Source organism: Dioszegia hungarica (assembly GCF_025882075.1).
Source record: "Dioszegia hungarica strain PDD-24b-2 chromosome Unknown MKK02contig_16, whole genome shotgun sequence".
NCBI lineage: Eukaryota > Fungi > Basidiomycota > Tremellomycetes > Tremellales > Bulleribasidiaceae > Dioszegia > Dioszegia hungarica.
Window position 1 is genome coordinate 2,145,060 of NW_026515773.1, and position 15,220 is coordinate 2,160,279.

A 15,220-nucleotide genomic window follows, 5' to 3' on the forward strand; every position below is an offset into this window, starting at 1 on the left:
TTCAGTGATAAGCGCAGGCGGTGCTTAAACAAAGGAGGCATCAGCATCTCCCCTGGGCTGGGTGAAAGGACGGCGACCATCACGCAGATCGCTACAAACGCTAGACTGATGTCCCTCTGATCATGGGCCGTTTTGGAACGCTTGCCACCTGTCCATCAGCGACGGTCTTGATAGGAACTTACGCCTCGTTCAGCGTCCCAAAAGCCCCATTCGCCAACATCCTCTGCTCGACCGTTGTGCTCTTCACATCCAACTACAAGGATCAGCATGACTCTCCTCTCCGAACCACGAGCTCTTGACCCATAAGCCGACTCACCTTATCTGGATGCAGTCTAGCAATCACCTTCATATACCGGATCTTGACCTGCTTTTCGGTGATCAACTCATGCATCCCCACCTTGACGCCACCCATGATCCCTTCCCAAAGCACGGTATCCAAACTCGCAATCAGTGCTCGGAGATTCGTTTCCTTGCCCGACTTCCAAGCGAGGAGCTTCGACTCGACGGCATCTTTCAGACGAAGCCGCTCCGCATCTTCCTTCTCCTGCGCGGCATTGGCTTGCCGAAGCTCTTTTACCGCCGTCGAGGGTGCCGAGGTGGAAGGTGCTGACCGAGCTGCTGGCTTGAGTGCAGGTTTTGGCGGTACGCGAGCGGCATTCCCATTGGGCCGAGGAGCAGCCTTGATGGGCTCACCACCATCCAGCATCTGCCGCGCCCGCCTCGCTCCTTCTGCCGCCATGTTCTTGGTCCCCTGACCAGCTGTGCCCGCTCCCAAAAATACCGCGTCGAGTCCCATGACCTTCTCCCAATCTTCTAGCGCCTTCTTCCACTTCTCACCCATCTCGTACGCCTGCGCCCGCTTGATCAGGGCCTTGCCCATCGACTCGGCGAGCTTGACGTCGGCGTACTCGGGAGGGAGTTGCGCCTCTTTGAAAGGGTGATATGACGGGCCGATGATAGCGAGGACTATCCCGCAGTCCTCGATCGCGCCGTCCGACTGACCGAGCTTGAGCCGGGATGCCGCCCTATTGTTGTGCAGTGCGACGAGATGGAGGTGGCCTTCCGGCAGAGAGGAGATTGCGGAAGTGTAGGATGATTGGGATTCGGAGAAGCGGCCGAGCTTGAAGTGGCCGTTCCCTTTCGCCTTGGCTGCGGCTGCGCGTTCGACAGCGGTGGAGGAAGCGGGTACGAGCTGCCGTTGTACCAGTACGGGCGGGGCAGAGGTGACAGCCCGAGCGGGTCTCGATGGGACCGAGGTCGGCGCCGAGGGAGTAGGTGTTTTTCGGCGTGATGCGGGGACGTATGGCTGAGTCTCTTCGGCAAAGAGCAGGTCTGCGCGCTCCCTGACAGATCGATATGTCTCCTGGGGCGGTGATGGTGGCCTCCTCGTTCCATTGGACGCTCCGTTCCCTCCAGTCTTCCGCCTAGACGCAGGTAGCTCCTCCTCACTATCATCATCGTCCCTGAAACCGCCTCCGGCCCCTTCCTCCCTTTCCTCCCCCTCGGCCCCGCTCGCCTCCGCGTCTACCATCCACCTCGGCCTCCCATCCCTGACTTCCCTACCACCTGTCCTTGCTTCCCTCCCGCTCCTGGCCTCTCCAGCCTCCTTGGCCGCCTGTTGTGCCTCATACGCCCTCTTCTGCTCCTCATACAGCTTCTGCGCCTTCTCCTTCCCGGTCGCCCAAAGCGACGTAGCCTTGCTCAGTACGCTCGTCCCTATCTCACTAGCCTGTGCGAGATACTTTTCCGCCTGTTCCCCCAGTTCCGGAGTCCCTCTTCCAGATGTATGGGCCGAGCGGATCTCATCCTTGGACCGAGCGGATATGGCATCGCGAGACGGACCAGCCCGTCGAGCTCGACGTCGTTCCCGCTCGGCTTCTTCCCGCTGCTCCCGCTCGCGCTGGATAAAGTCTTCCTCTTCTTCATCCTCATCCTCGGGCGGATGATCCCGGCTTGAACCCGTGTCCTGCGCTTGAGAGGTAGTGCCCGCGCCGAGTAAAAGTTCGAGGGCGGCGGACACGTCCAGCCCGGAAGGGGTTTTGGCAAGTGCCGCACGAGCCTGAGCGGCAGAGAAGCCCATCTCGACGATCTGGCCGACGATATGAGGTGGGGGAGAGGATGGGCGGGTGGTGACGCGAGGTGGGCGAGACTGAATAGTCAGCTCGGTTGCACCTCTAACAGCATCTTCGAGCTCACAGATGTATTCGCTGTCGGTGTCGGCCTGGCCAGATCTCCCAGGACATCATCATCACCTCCTCCCCTTGCTGGAGAGCTCGCTCCGTTTCTGGGACCGATCGCCGTGTGATGCGAGCTCGTGGACGATGTTGAAGGCCCTCCACCGAGCAGGTCAAAGTCAAAGGGGTCGATAGGAGCGGTCGTCCTGCTTGAGATCTGCTGAGGCGCGTGTGGAGCAAGCGACGCCCTGGACGAAGTTGAGCTTGGTTTCGGGGACGAAAGGCTCGCCTCCATATCCCAGAATGTCCCCTTTGACGCTTTGGGCGGTGCTGTAGCCGGCGTCGGCGCGATGAAGGGCGCCGGCCGGGTCGACGAGCTCGACGCAGACGGCTGCAGCAGATCATCAAAGCCACCAAAGCCTCCGGTGGCTCTGCTTGCCCCTGTACCGTCTCCCAAGCTCCTAGCCGGCTGACTCGCCGGTCCCCCGCCAAACTTGTCCCAGAAATCCCCATTATCAAACTGCTTCTTCTCCCTTTCCTCCTTATCCCGCTTTTCCTGATCTAGCCGCCTCGCCCTCTCCGCCATACTCTCTTTCCCATTACTCCCACTCGACGGTCCGAGGGAGAGCAACGAGCTGAACGCATCCGTCGGCGGTTGGAGGGCTGGAGTTGACGGTTTGGCCGCGCGATCCCCAGACCCGCTTGTCGGTCTTGGTGGCTGACCTAGACGCGCCAGCTGGGGTACTGGAGCAGTCTGAGGCGTGTGCGAGCGAGACGGGAGGGGAGAGATACCGGTGCCGGAGTAGTAGTTGGGTATGCCGGCGGGTTTCGAGAGGTTGTCGAATGCGAGCGAGGTGGACGGTTTTGCGGAGGAAGGGCGGAAGGAGTGGTTGGGAGTAGAAGAGGGGGAGGTGAAGTTGAGGTCGAGGAGGTCGTCCATCGCTGCTATGAGCCCTGCTTGCGGCTGTAGGGCACGTAGAGTATCTGGGTTGTGATGGGTGTACACTAAAGAGAGAGGTGGATGTTTGAGTTGAGGAATGTGTTGTTGCGGTGTCTCAAAGGACCTTGCGCAGCTTGTCATTTCTTACCTTGCTTCTCTGACTGGCCTGCGTCCACGACGCCGATTGGACGCCGTGCTATCGCAAACCGAGCCAAGGCATTGAGACTGCATCATGAACAATCAAAGCGTAAGGAACCTCCTCATGTCATCAGAAAATCCCAAAGTCGCCTCAGCCACCCTGCTCGCCGACTGCCACGACCCCGCGCGCCTTGATGCGCTAAGGTCAATGATCTCCGCGGAAGGCCGAGTGTACATCATCATGGGTTCTGTATGCCGAACACCAGCACATTGGGTTCGCTGGATGCGAGGCTCCCGCCCGCCCAATCTCAACGTCTCAACAGCAAGTCCGATGACCGCGGCGATGAGGGCCAACCTAAACTGGACCACAGCCGCTCAAAGGAGGGCTTGGGATACACACGACGTCCTCCAGCCGAAGCATGCTAAAATACTCATCGTAATACCAGTATCTCTGATCTATCTTCATCCCCCTCTTGATTCATTCGCCCTGTGGCTCCGCTTACTAGTCTTGTCATGGCCCTGCGGGAATCCAGCTCGAGCGGCTCTAGCCAGACAGCAGTTGGCGAGAATACAGCGCTCCTCTCTGCCGACCGACACAGCTCTTCAGCTTCTTTGACATGGAAGCCTGATGAACCCAACCCCGGTCCCACACCGGGGATATCACGCCCTGATGATGGTCTAGAGGATTATCAGCCAGGGAAGAGCACCTTCATCCAGACGGTACGCCTGTCAAGAGCTCGTCAGACTTGATTGATACTGAAGTCTTCAGCTTCTCAACATGCTGGGCGATCTCCTCGGTACAGGTCTCCTCTCGTGCCCTATCGCCATCGCCCACCTCGGCTGGGTTATCGGTCCTCTCCTCCTTGCTGCAGCATGTATGGTCACAATGATCACGTCAGGCCCCCTTCTGCCCCTCCTTCTCCCTAAGCGATGTCAAGGTGCTGATTACCAGCCTCAAGATCATCGTCCGCGTGATTGAGCAAGATCGGCGTCTTCGCAACTTTACGGAAATCATGAGTATCGGACTTGGCCCAAATGTTCGGCGGGCGGTCAACGTGTTGTTCCTATGGGGCGTGGGGTCTTGGGCGTGAGTGGTCCCCTCAAACCCGAAGTATAGGAGGTGTGCTGATCGGCAGTGTCGGCTTGATGGTGCTGTTCTCGGAGACGCTGAATGTGTTGCTCCCCTGGCGGAGCAGTAACGACTGGAAGATTGTCGGACTGCTCGTGTAGGTCTTCCTCTTTCAATCAGCCGGATGACACGCTGACACCTAGCTAGGATCATGCCCACTACATTCGTCCCATTGCGATACCTCTCCCTTACGTCCGGCCTGGGAATCACGGCAATTTGTACCCTTGTCTGCGTGTTGCTATACACCGGTATCACTAGGTGAGTCCGTCTCTCTCCAGCGTCACGTCTTCGGAAGATGCGCTGACATGTATCCAGCGACACCTCCCCCGGCTCACTCGCTCACTCCGCACCGACCGACCTCGTCCCTTCGCAAGGCATCGCCAAAGCCATCGTCGCCTTTGGTCTTCTCCTCGCATCCGTAAGTGCTCATTCCTTGACTGAATAGCTCATCAGCTGACACACTAGTTTGGAGGGCACGAGCTCATCCCTAACCTCATCTACGATATGGCCCACCCGCAACAAGCCTATGACGCCATTCACGTCTCGTATGGGATCTGCACGGTCATATACCTTACGGTCGGGTGTGTAGGCTATCGGATGTACGGACGCGACGTGTCTGATGCGGTGAGCTCCCTGTTCTCTGGTCGAGGGTCCAGGCTGACGATCAGGTCAGCAAAGATCTCGTACATTATGGTCAGACGCCCCAGGCTCTACGGCAGATTGCGGTCTGGATGGTGTGCCTGACGCCACTGACTAAGATTCCCCTTGGTATCCGCCCTGTAAGTTTGCCACCTTTGATCAAGCGATCAGAAACGTAGCTTACGATTCAGCTGAGCGACACGATCTTCTCTATCCTCCGTCTTCATCCCTCCAGCCCTCTGACCACCCTTGATATCTCTCACCCTGAGCTTGGAAACCGCACTCCACTCCGCCCAGTCTCTCGATACACCCCATCAGAACCCCTCAAGACCTTCCTTCGCCCGCTTATCCGTCTCGCACTTCTCGGTGGACTCACCGTCTGCTCCCTCTTCGTACGCCACTTTGAGTCGATCCAGGGATTTCAGGGTTGTTACTTTGGTGCCATCACTCTAGTGCTCTTGCCTATTCTGTCCGGAGCTAGGGTGTTTGGCTGGCGCCGGACGACACCAGGTGCAGTGTTCGAGGAGGGAGGAAGGCATACTGGAAAGGGAAGATGGAGGTTGAGCTGGGTTATCTTGGCGGTGTTCGCGGCGGTGTTTGCGGTTGTAGGGGCGGTGTGCTCCGGGATGGTCGGGGATGAGAAGTTGGACGGGCCGCCAGTCTGAGTGTCATACTGTCTGAGTGTCATACTTCTAGGAATCGATTACTTGCCATGAGGAGTCATAGGGGATGAGTGATAGATGTGTCACAGAAGTTCGGAGCTCGTGTCCGGTCGCTGATATTCGTTTCTTCGCCGCTAGAGTATCGAACAGGTCTGCATGAGCTACATCTATCCTCTGCTCTTCTCGACCGTGCCCCTGATCCTGTCCAGGTCAGACCTCTTCATCTGTCCCTCTTGTTCTGCAGAGATCAGCTGCTGTCCCCTTGTCATACTGATCGGATGATATGGACTTACCGAGAATGTCGGCCCACGAGTGGTCGATCTTCCCTTCAACCACCTTGTTGTCGGTAGTAGTCACACCCGCGATGAGTGCCGAGGAGATGAGGGTGCCGACTGTCAGGCCTTGTGCCCACATACGTGCTTGCACGAGCTATGTGGTCAGCTTGAGCTTCTGAAATGATCGAATGACACACCTTTTGAGAGAAGGTCTGCGGGGTCCTTGCTACCAAGGCGAACGAGATACCCATTGAGCCTGCCCATCTGGGAAGTCAGCATCTATCCCCTCTGGCCACTTGATCGGGACGTTCAACTCACGCAGCCCCGATCAACCCCCACTTATGTCTCGATCCCCAATCCTGAGCCTTCTGCCACGTCCCGAGCGAGTCCCACCTCATCGCCGCCCTCTGTGCGTCCCTATCCAACTCATTCTTTCCCGTTCCCGTCCATGTACTCCTAATGAACGCCTCGCCCGCCTTCTCCGCTGCGATCGAGATGCACGGTATAGTCAACACGACATAGCCGAGCGCTTTAAGGGTCACCGGGATGGCGTTGTACTGCGGCCTGCGGCGGAGGAAGAGGTGAAGCGGAATCGTGAGGCCCGCAGCGAGAGCGGTACCCTGCAATCCTCCCTTGTAGACCGCTTGGGTGTAGGCTCCTTGGTCGTCTTTCTTGAGACCGGTGGTCTGATATGTCAGCGAGGAATGCCGGGGCAGATTCGTAAATGCGCGGTGGACTTACCTTTCGGACTTCTTCAAAGTGGCCAGGCATTTTGGTCGGTTATTGATATTTACTTGATGTGGTTGTAGTGGAGTGAGAGGATCCTTCTTCTGAGAGGTAGGCAAGAGGTGGCAAGGCTGAGCAAGACAAGTGGTACAAACAAAGCTTCAAGACGAATTTCTCCTCCACTTTGTTCGCGCTCGCGATGATGACCCGAACGTCATCATGCTGATCCATCTCGGCCGAATTACGGGACGGAACGGCATCCTCAGCTTATCGGAATTCCGGTCCATTCCGGTCGGGTCCGGATTCCGAGGCAGTCCGAACTCTGAAACGCGCTGAAACACGTCAGCAGCGGCGGCGCCGCGTGCGGCAGCGGGTCTTGAGTGGGTGTGGGGAGCTGTGTGGGGTCCGAGCTTGACGGGAATGCCGCCCGCGGGTGCCTGAGAGCCTATCTGAGCAACCCTACTAATACAAGACAGGTCCTTCGAGTGATAGCGCGCTTCATGATCCGCACTTCATGTCATCCTGCGAGCGGTGAGACATCAATGTCTTGCTATGCCGGAACGGAGGGGGAGTCGCGTCTGACGGTCGAGATGAGGGCAGATTTCCCGCTTGATCTCCTCATTCCTCCATCACCCAATTCCTCCACTCCGCCTTGACATCACGATCACTCCAGGGCAGCTTCTAGGCACCCTTCAGCTCGATTACACACATCCTTTGATATCTCCGCGTTCGGAGCCCATAAGGACAGCATGTTTGCGGGCAAAAGCAGGTGAGTGATCGATTCCTAGGCCCGAGCTTCGGCCTTCAGTCTTCCTTTTGCGGACCACATCCTTCGAGCGTTATACGACGCACTGCAGCGGTGGGCAAGATAGTCAAGATGGCTGACACATCCAGCATGGCGGGCGTGATCATCATCATCAATGGCTATCCCGGAGTTGGGAAGCTGACCGTCGCCAAGGCGTTGGTGTGAGTGTCTGCACAGACGTTTACCCTTGATAGTCGCTGAGACGCATAGCGAGCTACTCCCCAATGCGAAGGTATTGGACATTCATCCCCTCAATCAGGCGGTCTCGGCCATTCATGAGGAAGGCACGGAGCGGTACAAGCAAGTCCGAGCGGCAATGGTATGCCTCCTACCCGCCCCCTCCGCTGAAGTGCAGACAAGCACTCTTCTCTCCTCCCTCCATCCTCCTATCCCCGGCACGCCCATCTACATCCTCCCAACGACCCTCTCCCACTCCTCTCGGCCCCTCCTAGCACCCATCCTCGCCCTCCACAAGACCTTCGCGATCATGCACATCATCCTCACGTGCGCGACGCCCGTCCATGTCGCCCGCGTGCTCAGCGACCAGGCGACCCGTCATGCCCGAGGCACTATATCGGACGAGGCGAGTCTGATGGAGATGAAGATGGACGATGAGGTGTTGAGGCTGACGGGCGGACCCAGGGGTGCGGGCATAGGCGAAGGGAAGGTGGTGGGCGAGTACGAGATCGATACGAGCGTGATGGATGCTGGAATGGCGGCGGGGGTGGTGGCTGAGTATGCGGTGCAGGGTTTGAGGGATGTCGGGGTGTGGGTCATTCTGGGGAGGCGAAAGAGGGAGCAGCAGAGTGCGTGGTAGGGAGAGCGGGACGAGAGGAGGCTTTTGGGGAGGGGGCGGTGCGTACAGCAGGGAGGAGAGGGTGGCTCTGGGAAGACGCATCCCATGGTCTCAGGACGCGATGAGCTAGCTTGACCTTGTATATACAGATAGATGACGTAGCTTAGACCAGACAATGTAAAGACATTTAACGATTGTGAAGCACAAGCAAGCAGGCACCTGAATGCAGGCTGAGGATGCCCCGTCCGTACTATGACCCTCGGGCTACCCACACAGTACAATCTCCATTATACTCTAAGTCAGCCCATGTCCACGTCTCACCCGTCCCTGTGGACCTCATGGCGCTAGTACACGCTGACCATCCGCCTCCTCAATATTCCCATCCTGCCCGCCCCCTGTCCAGCCCTGTCCGGACGCATCAATGGTCCTGCACGGAAGTCTGCTCATACCGCTCTCCTTCTCTGAGCCCGGGAGCTGGAGGCCAGCGGCATCGAGGACGTATGCCTGGGAAGTACTATTCCACCGGAAGGATACGTTAGACGATGTTGGTAAATGTGCGGGGATGATGGATGGAGGGATGCCGGCGGGACTGATGCGATTGATGAATGCGCCGGACGAGGGCCGGTGGTGGCCTAGCACAGGTCCTGCAGGATATTGATCTCCCAAGGATATCTCGGTAGGACCCATCCAGCTGAACCAGCGGTGCTTTGTGCGTAGATCAACCTAAACATTAGCTTCTCCTTTACATCCCCGCCGAAAGGAGCTGTGGACGTACTCACCAAATGAGCCCCTGTATCTTGGTATCCCGTGGTCCCCCCGTTGCCCGAGCAGCGACTCCAGCCTCCCCCAGCTGCTCCAGCACTCCTTCTCTCCCATCCCTGCACTGCTCACGTCCAGAGACCTAGCATCCCTGCGCCGCCCCACCGAAGAAAGCTTTCCGCGCCAGATCCATTCCCTCGTCTCCGAACCATGACTCCCCATTCGTCAGTCTGCAGCTTGAAAGAGGACCAGTCGACATGGCCAGCGATGACAATCAGCCCCATCAGCATGAAGTGAGCTGACTGTCAGTCGTGCATGGTTATGCGTATTGCTATATGCAGAGGCGTCTATGCCTTGGTCGATCCTATCCTATCCGCCTTTTCTTCGTTGCAGCTTTAATTACCTGACGTGTCAGCTTGTGCCCGGCATATCAAAGCTAAGGCCTGCAAAGCTCACAGGTCCAGAATCATCCTCATCATCTTCCTCAACGAGCAGCTTCCTCCTCCCCACCGTCACGCTACTGCTAGCTTGCGCCGCCTTCCCCACTCTCCCAGTCGCCGACACCGAAGCTGACGCCGACGCCGAGGCCGAGGCCGAAGCATCATCCCCTCTCGTCCGCCGACTACTACCCGTCCCCGTCCCCGTGCCCGTCGCCGCCCGAGTCGCCCCCGAGTTTGACGCAGAAAACATCACTCCCTCCTCCTCATCGCTTTCTTCCAGAAGAGTCGGCGGCTTCTTTCCGCCCCTCGAGGTCGCCGCGGGCTTCGGCTTGGCGGCAGCTCGGCCCCGAGCAGGCGGCGCAGCTGAGCCGACCGAACCCGCCTCGCTAATGACGCTCGATGCCCGCGTTCCCCTGCGTTGTGCTTGCCGAGCGGGGAGAGCGGAGGAGGAGGCTTGGGTGTCGACCCCGCGACGCCGATTCGTTGATGCCATGGGAAGCGGGCCGGGTCCGTCCTCGTCCTCGTCCTCGTCGTCTTCGGCGAGAAGGCGGCGATTTCGGGCGCGAGGGAGGAGAGGGAGTTCGTCTTGGTTTTCACCGTTGAGGGCTTGGGACTGAGAGTACTGGGATTTGGGTCTGCCGGTTGCGCCTGGCCAGTATGCTAGAGATATCAGCTTGTCCTCGCCATATGCATCGGGAACAACATAGCTCACCCTCGCCAATATCGTCCTCGTCCATATTGGTAGGTCCTACAAGGACCAGCGGTAACGGTTCCCTCCTGATAATCTCCTTCTGTACCGCATCAGCTCGAGTACCGCGCGACCACATAACTCTCAGCTCACCTTCTTGAACTTCTTATAATTCGGCTTCCCATCATCCGTCCTCTCCACTACCTTCAGCCCCCCGTCCTTCCTGAACAAATCCTTCCTGACGACCTGTATAAAGTTCCCACGCATATCATCCCCGAATCCCTCCACAATCCCATAGTCCGGCGGGACATACATCTTCTCCAGATCCACCTGCTGTGGCTGTTTACCCCTCAGAGCCGCTTTCGGGATCTTGAGATTATTGAACTCCTTGTCCATCTCGTCGATGGCTTTTTTGGAGCGGGACTTCGAGACGGCGAGGAGGAAGGCGGGGTCGGTGGTGGGTTCGTTGGATTTGGATTCCTTGTCGCCCTTCCCGCCTGCTTTGGCTTTGGACTTCTTGGTCGTCGCGGCGGCGGCAGGCTTTTCGGGCGAGGCGAGACGGGCACGCTTAGACTGGGCAGGTTCGACGGTTTCGACCTCCTCTGAGGGGGACCGCCTCCGTTGAGCAGGGACGAGGGACGGAGGTGGCATACTCGCCCGATCCCGATCTCGGTCGGTTTGGAGGGCTGACTGCGTCCGACCCGCTTTCCGATTCGCCGCTGCCCTTCTCAATGTCTTCTGAACAAAATCCTCGTGCTCCGGCGCTTCTTCTTCCTCCATCTCCACATCCCCATCCCCATCCCCATCAACAACGATCGGTCGCCTCGCCCGCGATCCTTCTGATGGCGGACTAGCCGGCGCGATAGCAGAGCTGAGGCTGTCGTCGTCTGTTCCTCGTGCAGAACCGGCAGAGACCACCCGGCTCCTTTTCGAGAGTGACGGAACATCATCGCCCCGCTTGGTCGCTTCGTACAGGTCCCGGATCTCCTTTGGAGTCTCCTGGGTCCGGCTCGCTTGCGTCTCGCGGGTCGCGCGGTCGTCATAGTCAAAAAGGGAGGGTGTCTCGGCAGCTCGACGTTTCAGGCGGGACACTTTGGGTGGACCGGACTGGATAGGAGGAGGCATCTATGAGTCAGCTGTATCCGCAGTCTTGCAGGAGTCAACCTACCAAGCTTTGCGAATCGACAGGCCGCTGAGCGGCAGAGGGGAGAGGTATGGTCTCATTCCTCGGAGCAGAGCCTCCCGTGTCCGGCGGTGTGAGATTCACCGATGATGAAGGGGAGAGATCGTCAAACAAGTCAATCTCCGTTCTCGCTCGTCTTCGGAGTGGCCCCTACTTGATCAGCCAAGATCGGAGACATCCCTCAATGCGCTCACCTTTCGGGCAGGAGCAGTCGACTCAGGAGCAGGCGCACCGCCGTTTGTTGTTTCGGCAGGCTGAGCTGAGTTGCTTGGTCCAGCTTGAGGAGGACCGGACGACTCGTCAGGGTAGGTCGAGGGGATCTTGACTGGCTGCGAGGGCTGGGTGACGGGTGCTGCTTCAGGCGGGGGCTGTCGTGGCTTCTCGGGAGATTTGGAGCGCCGAGCAGCGACAGGCGCTGAGAGTTAGCTGGCAGCCACCTTACATGGTCTGGCAGACTTACGGGCAGCCTCACTGGGACCAGCTGAGGGACGACCGGGGTTGGTTCTGTCCAAGTAGCCCTGCACGCTCCCCTCAGTGACGGCATTCCAGCAGAGATTACCACCAGCAAAGACGATACCGAGGCTGAGAGATCAGCTATAGCAAATGACAAGGTAGAAACGGGAAGCCTACTTTTTCAAGGGAGCGGCTATGACGCTGTCAAAATTGACTTTCAACTTGGCGCAGTTTTCCTTGACAGTACCGCAGTGAAGTATCATCCCCCTCTGTCGGCCCACTGTCGCATCGAGTTCTTGGACCCAATCTGCGATCCGCGATGTGAAGTCTTTGGACGATAGAAGAGGTTTCGTAATGATGTTGAGCTCTTCGACCGTTGCACCCATAGCTCTGAGCCACCGTCTCTCGAGAGGAGCCTGTTTATGTCAGCTCTTGGAGCTGCCTTTTGGAATGTGTCACACGCACAACATCTCCTCGCAACAACAGGATATTCCAACCTGCGAACATCTGTCGCCGCGTAGGATCTGGTAGCCAAGCACCAAATGGGTTGTCTGGCTTGCCCCGTCGATACTTTTGCAGCTTGGCGTCAAAGTCCGGTTGAAACTCTTCGGCGAGCTCGTTCGGGAATGTAAAGCTGTCTTGGCTGTCCGCGACCTGTTTCCAGCTCGATGCGATGGCACCGAGGAGAGCGCGGAGGTACGTGGGCGTGAGGATACGGACGCCATAGCAGACGGCGTAGCTGCAGGACTGCGAGGCCTGATACGTTGGCGAGAGGACGTAAGTTGGGGGTGTCCATACGGAGTCGGGGTGGGCTGATGCAGCACGGTCGGTCTCGATGTCAAATGTCGGTGACCATGGGATACCTGTCTGCATCAGCTAGACCGGGCTCGAATTTCGAATAACGTACAATACTTCAGCATTGTCGCCTTGAGATCCTCAGCGTCTGAGCAGTCCTTCAGGCCGTCATACTGAATAAACATGTCCTTCCACTGCGCACTGTCCAGTCAGCTACTTCTTAATTGAATCGCCCGTGCCCATACTCACAAGAACCAGAGTCCCGTCCCACCATTGGTCCCTTGTTCCAACCTCGCCCCCAGTCCGGGATAGTCCGGATCAGACAGCTCGACGCCCTGCCTATCTACCGTGACAATCTCATAGTCTTCCAAATCGAGCGACCCTACGCAGCCTTCGACAGGCGTGAGGGTCTCGAACGCTGGAAACGCGCCGTTCAATTTCGGCTCGACCTTGAAGGTGATTCTGGGCGGTGTGGTGCGCTGCAGAGTCAGCTGCGCAGGGTCCGGAGGAGGAAAGAGGGACGCACATAGAGCGGATTCCAATCTCCGACCACTATCTCCCCAGCCTTATTCCGGATCCGCTTGTCCGCTACGACGATGTCGCACTTCGCATGCTTGCCGATAGAGTAGGTCTTGTCCTGCTCGAGGGCGAAGGTGAAGTCTGGCTCGTGAGCCCTAACTCCAGATTCAGCGGGTCGTTGGTGAGAAAGACAGCTTACTGAGCTGCCCATGTACAGCCCCTATGACTGTCAAGAGCCACATCCTGAGCTCATGACATGATATGTCTGGTGTAGAAAGAAAGTTGATGGTGAGCTTCGTCAACAGGAGCTTCGCGTCCGTCACGTCGGCGATGGCCGGATCGATGACGGAGGGGTAAAGAGCTCGAGCTTGCCACCTATGCTATGCACTGTTGACATCTGACTTATATCATCCTATATCACCCAAGCTTCTTCTCCCCGACCCTTTCTCACTGAATCGCATATCAAGGATTAGAGAGGAATCATCAGAAGAGGAACGAAATCTACTCGATCAGCGGGATCCTTCCGTCCGCGACAACGTTGACATTCGACGTTCTATCTCCGCTCCTTTCAGCCATCAACTATGAAGTCTATCAATCGATGGGTGTACGGACCAACCCCAGAAGAGAAAGTCCGAGCATGGCAGCAGAAGCTGCGACAGGAAGAAAGACAACTAGAAAGGGAGGCTTTGAATGTGAGCTGGAGAATGGGTCTCGGCGTGAATGGGAAGCGAGCTCATACGTTCCAGCTGGATAGGCAGACCCAGAAGTCACGCTCGGAGCTGAAGATACTGGCCAAGAAGGGAGACGTCAAGTCTGCGCGGATACTAGCCCGGGAGGTGGTACGCGCGAACAAGCAGAAGGACCGGTTGATGTCGAGTCAGGCGAGGATGAAGAGCATACAGATGCAGCTACAGCATCAGCTATGTGAGTCCACCTTGGTGCTGAGAGGTCGCAGTACCTGGCTAGCTGCTTTAGATCATGGGAGGAGATACTGATCTTATCGCAGCTATGGTCAAAGTCACTGGGGCGTTCCAGAAGTCCACCGAGATCATGAAGACCACCAACCAGCTCATCAAACTCCCTCAGCTGAACGCTACGATGCGCGAGATGAGCATGGAGATGATGAAGGTGAGCCCTTGGCTCTGGAGACATGTCCGTCGATAGGCCTCAAGCTGACCTACAAGTCTGGGATCATGGAAGAGATGATGGAAGAAACGCTCGACTCGGTCAATGACGATGAGGAGCTGGAACAGGAAGCAGATGAGGAGGTAGATAAGGTGCTGTTTGAGTTGACAGATGGGAAGCTGGGGCAGGCTGGGCGTGTCGGTGGGGCATTACCTGTACGTCTTCTCTTTGTCCCTGCGCCCCTCTCGGAGTGTGGGGCATGGCTGGCTCGGGCTAACGGACAGGCTCAAAAGGTGGACGAGGACGAGGACGAAGCAGAGTCAGAGCGGATGCGGAAAGAGATGGCAGAGCTGCTCAGCTCATAGCCGGCCGGCTGGACTCTCTTGTACACCTACCCATACACCATGTACCAGTATTCTCAGGCTTCTTTTTGCGTGCCCCAGTGCCTCTCAGAAAACATACGCTGCATACGTCTTTCTGCTCCCCCATAGCTCCTAGTCCACACTAACACCCTTATCCCTCAGCTCGTTCTTCGCCTGCGAGATCTCCGCCAGTAGACTCTCGTACGCCTCGGGACAGTCGCGGAACCGTAAGAGGCCGAGACCGAGGGACGAGAGGGAGTAGGCACCGAATGACACGAGGAGCCAGAAGGGGATCTGTCGAGGTGATTTCAGGTTGAGTGATGCGGGGAGTAGGAGTGAGGTATAGAGGTTCCGGTGGGAGGAGGAGTTGAAAGAATATGTGATCAGCTACAAATCCCTCCTACGTAGTAGTAAGACCGAGGAAACGTATCACTTACGACTGGTAATATAGCTGACGCGGTCTGCTCTGATACGACAGGGGCGGGGAGCACGCCAAGGAGCATGAGGAGGTAGAGGAGGACGAGGGGGATGGCGACTGTGAGCTGGCGCGTTGCTCGCGTCATAGTGCGGTGTGCTGATTTTTCCGGGGGGAGAGTCGGGGGAGGGTTATAT

The 15,220-nt window shown here is 57.6% G+C and overlaps 7 protein-coding genes across 7 annotated transcripts; 3 read left to right on the plus strand and 4 right to left on the minus strand.

Annotated features, from left to right (window-relative positions):
• Positions 1–178: 178 nt before the first annotated feature.
• On the minus strand, positions 179–3,114 carry MKK02DRAFT_17294 (uncharacterized protein; the record flags this gene model as incomplete). The annotated part of the gene is made up of 5 exons (XM_053085770.1): positions 179–253; positions 317–1,382; positions 1,431–2,149; positions 2,197–2,492; positions 2,622–3,114. The coding sequence occupies 5 exons, from the start codon at positions 3,112–3,114 to the stop codon at positions 179–181; spliced, it is 2,649 nt and encodes an 882-aa protein (XP_052944055.1).
• A 651-nt stretch (positions 3,115–3,765) lies between these two features.
• MKK02DRAFT_38952 (transmembrane amino acid transporter protein-domain-containing protein) lies at positions 3,766–5,685 on the plus strand (the record flags this gene model as incomplete). The annotated part of the gene is made up of 9 exons (XM_053090369.1): positions 3,766–3,972; positions 4,022–4,096; positions 4,152–4,339; positions 4,389–4,478; positions 4,529–4,639; positions 4,697–4,799; positions 4,847–5,005; positions 5,050–5,160; positions 5,212–5,685. The coding sequence occupies 9 exons, from the start codon at positions 3,766–3,768 to the stop codon at positions 5,683–5,685; spliced, it is 1,518 nt and encodes a 505-aa protein (XP_052944056.1).
• A 164-nt stretch (positions 5,686–5,849) lies between these two features.
• MKK02DRAFT_38953 (uncharacterized protein) lies at positions 5,850–6,728 on the minus strand (the record flags this gene model as incomplete). The annotated part of the gene is made up of 5 exons (XM_053090370.1): positions 5,850–5,920; positions 5,976–6,111; positions 6,155–6,221; positions 6,276–6,643; positions 6,699–6,728. 5 exons carry the CDS (start codon positions 6,726–6,728, stop codon positions 5,850–5,852), a joined length of 672 nt encoding a protein of 223 aa, XP_052944057.1.
• A 704-nt stretch (positions 6,729–7,432) lies between these two features.
• MKK02DRAFT_38954 (uncharacterized protein) lies at positions 7,433–8,305 on the plus strand (the record flags this gene model as incomplete). Its single annotated transcript, XM_053090371.1, has 4 exons — positions 7,433–7,452; positions 7,578–7,649; positions 7,699–7,807; positions 7,844–8,305. 4 exons carry the CDS (start codon positions 7,433–7,435, stop codon positions 8,303–8,305), a joined length of 663 nt encoding a protein of 220 aa, XP_052944058.1.
• Positions 8,306–9,454: 1,149 nt separating this feature from the next.
• Positions 9,455–13,363, minus strand: MKK02DRAFT_18107 (uncharacterized protein; the record flags this gene model as incomplete). The annotated part of the gene is made up of 14 exons (XM_053085894.1): positions 9,455–9,566; positions 9,618–10,143; positions 10,196–10,274; positions 10,325–10,668; positions 10,732–11,296; positions 11,340–11,504; positions 11,549–11,769; positions 11,797–11,936; positions 11,985–12,223; positions 12,273–12,619; positions 12,715–12,803; positions 12,852–13,081; positions 13,129–13,262; positions 13,321–13,363. The coding sequence occupies 14 exons, from the start codon at positions 13,361–13,363 to the stop codon at positions 9,455–9,457; spliced, it is 3,234 nt and encodes a 1,077-aa protein (XP_052944059.1).
• A 339-nt stretch (positions 13,364–13,702) lies between these two features.
• MKK02DRAFT_34796 (Snf7-domain-containing protein) lies at positions 13,703–14,611 on the plus strand (the record flags this gene model as incomplete). Its single annotated transcript, XM_053089019.1, has 5 exons — positions 13,703–13,813; positions 13,868–14,045; positions 14,128–14,249; positions 14,306–14,461; positions 14,531–14,611. 5 exons carry the CDS (start codon positions 13,703–13,705, stop codon positions 14,609–14,611), a joined length of 648 nt encoding a protein of 215 aa, XP_052944060.1.
• A 129-nt stretch (positions 14,612–14,740) lies between these two features.
• Positions 14,741–15,171, minus strand: MKK02DRAFT_18224 (dolichol-phosphate mannosyltransferase subunit 3; the record flags this gene model as incomplete). Its single annotated transcript, XM_053085913.1, has 2 exons — positions 14,741–14,902; positions 15,046–15,171. The coding sequence occupies 2 exons, from the start codon at positions 15,169–15,171 to the stop codon at positions 14,741–14,743; spliced, it is 288 nt and encodes a 95-aa protein (XP_052944061.1).
• Positions 15,172–15,220: the final 49 nt, after the last annotated feature.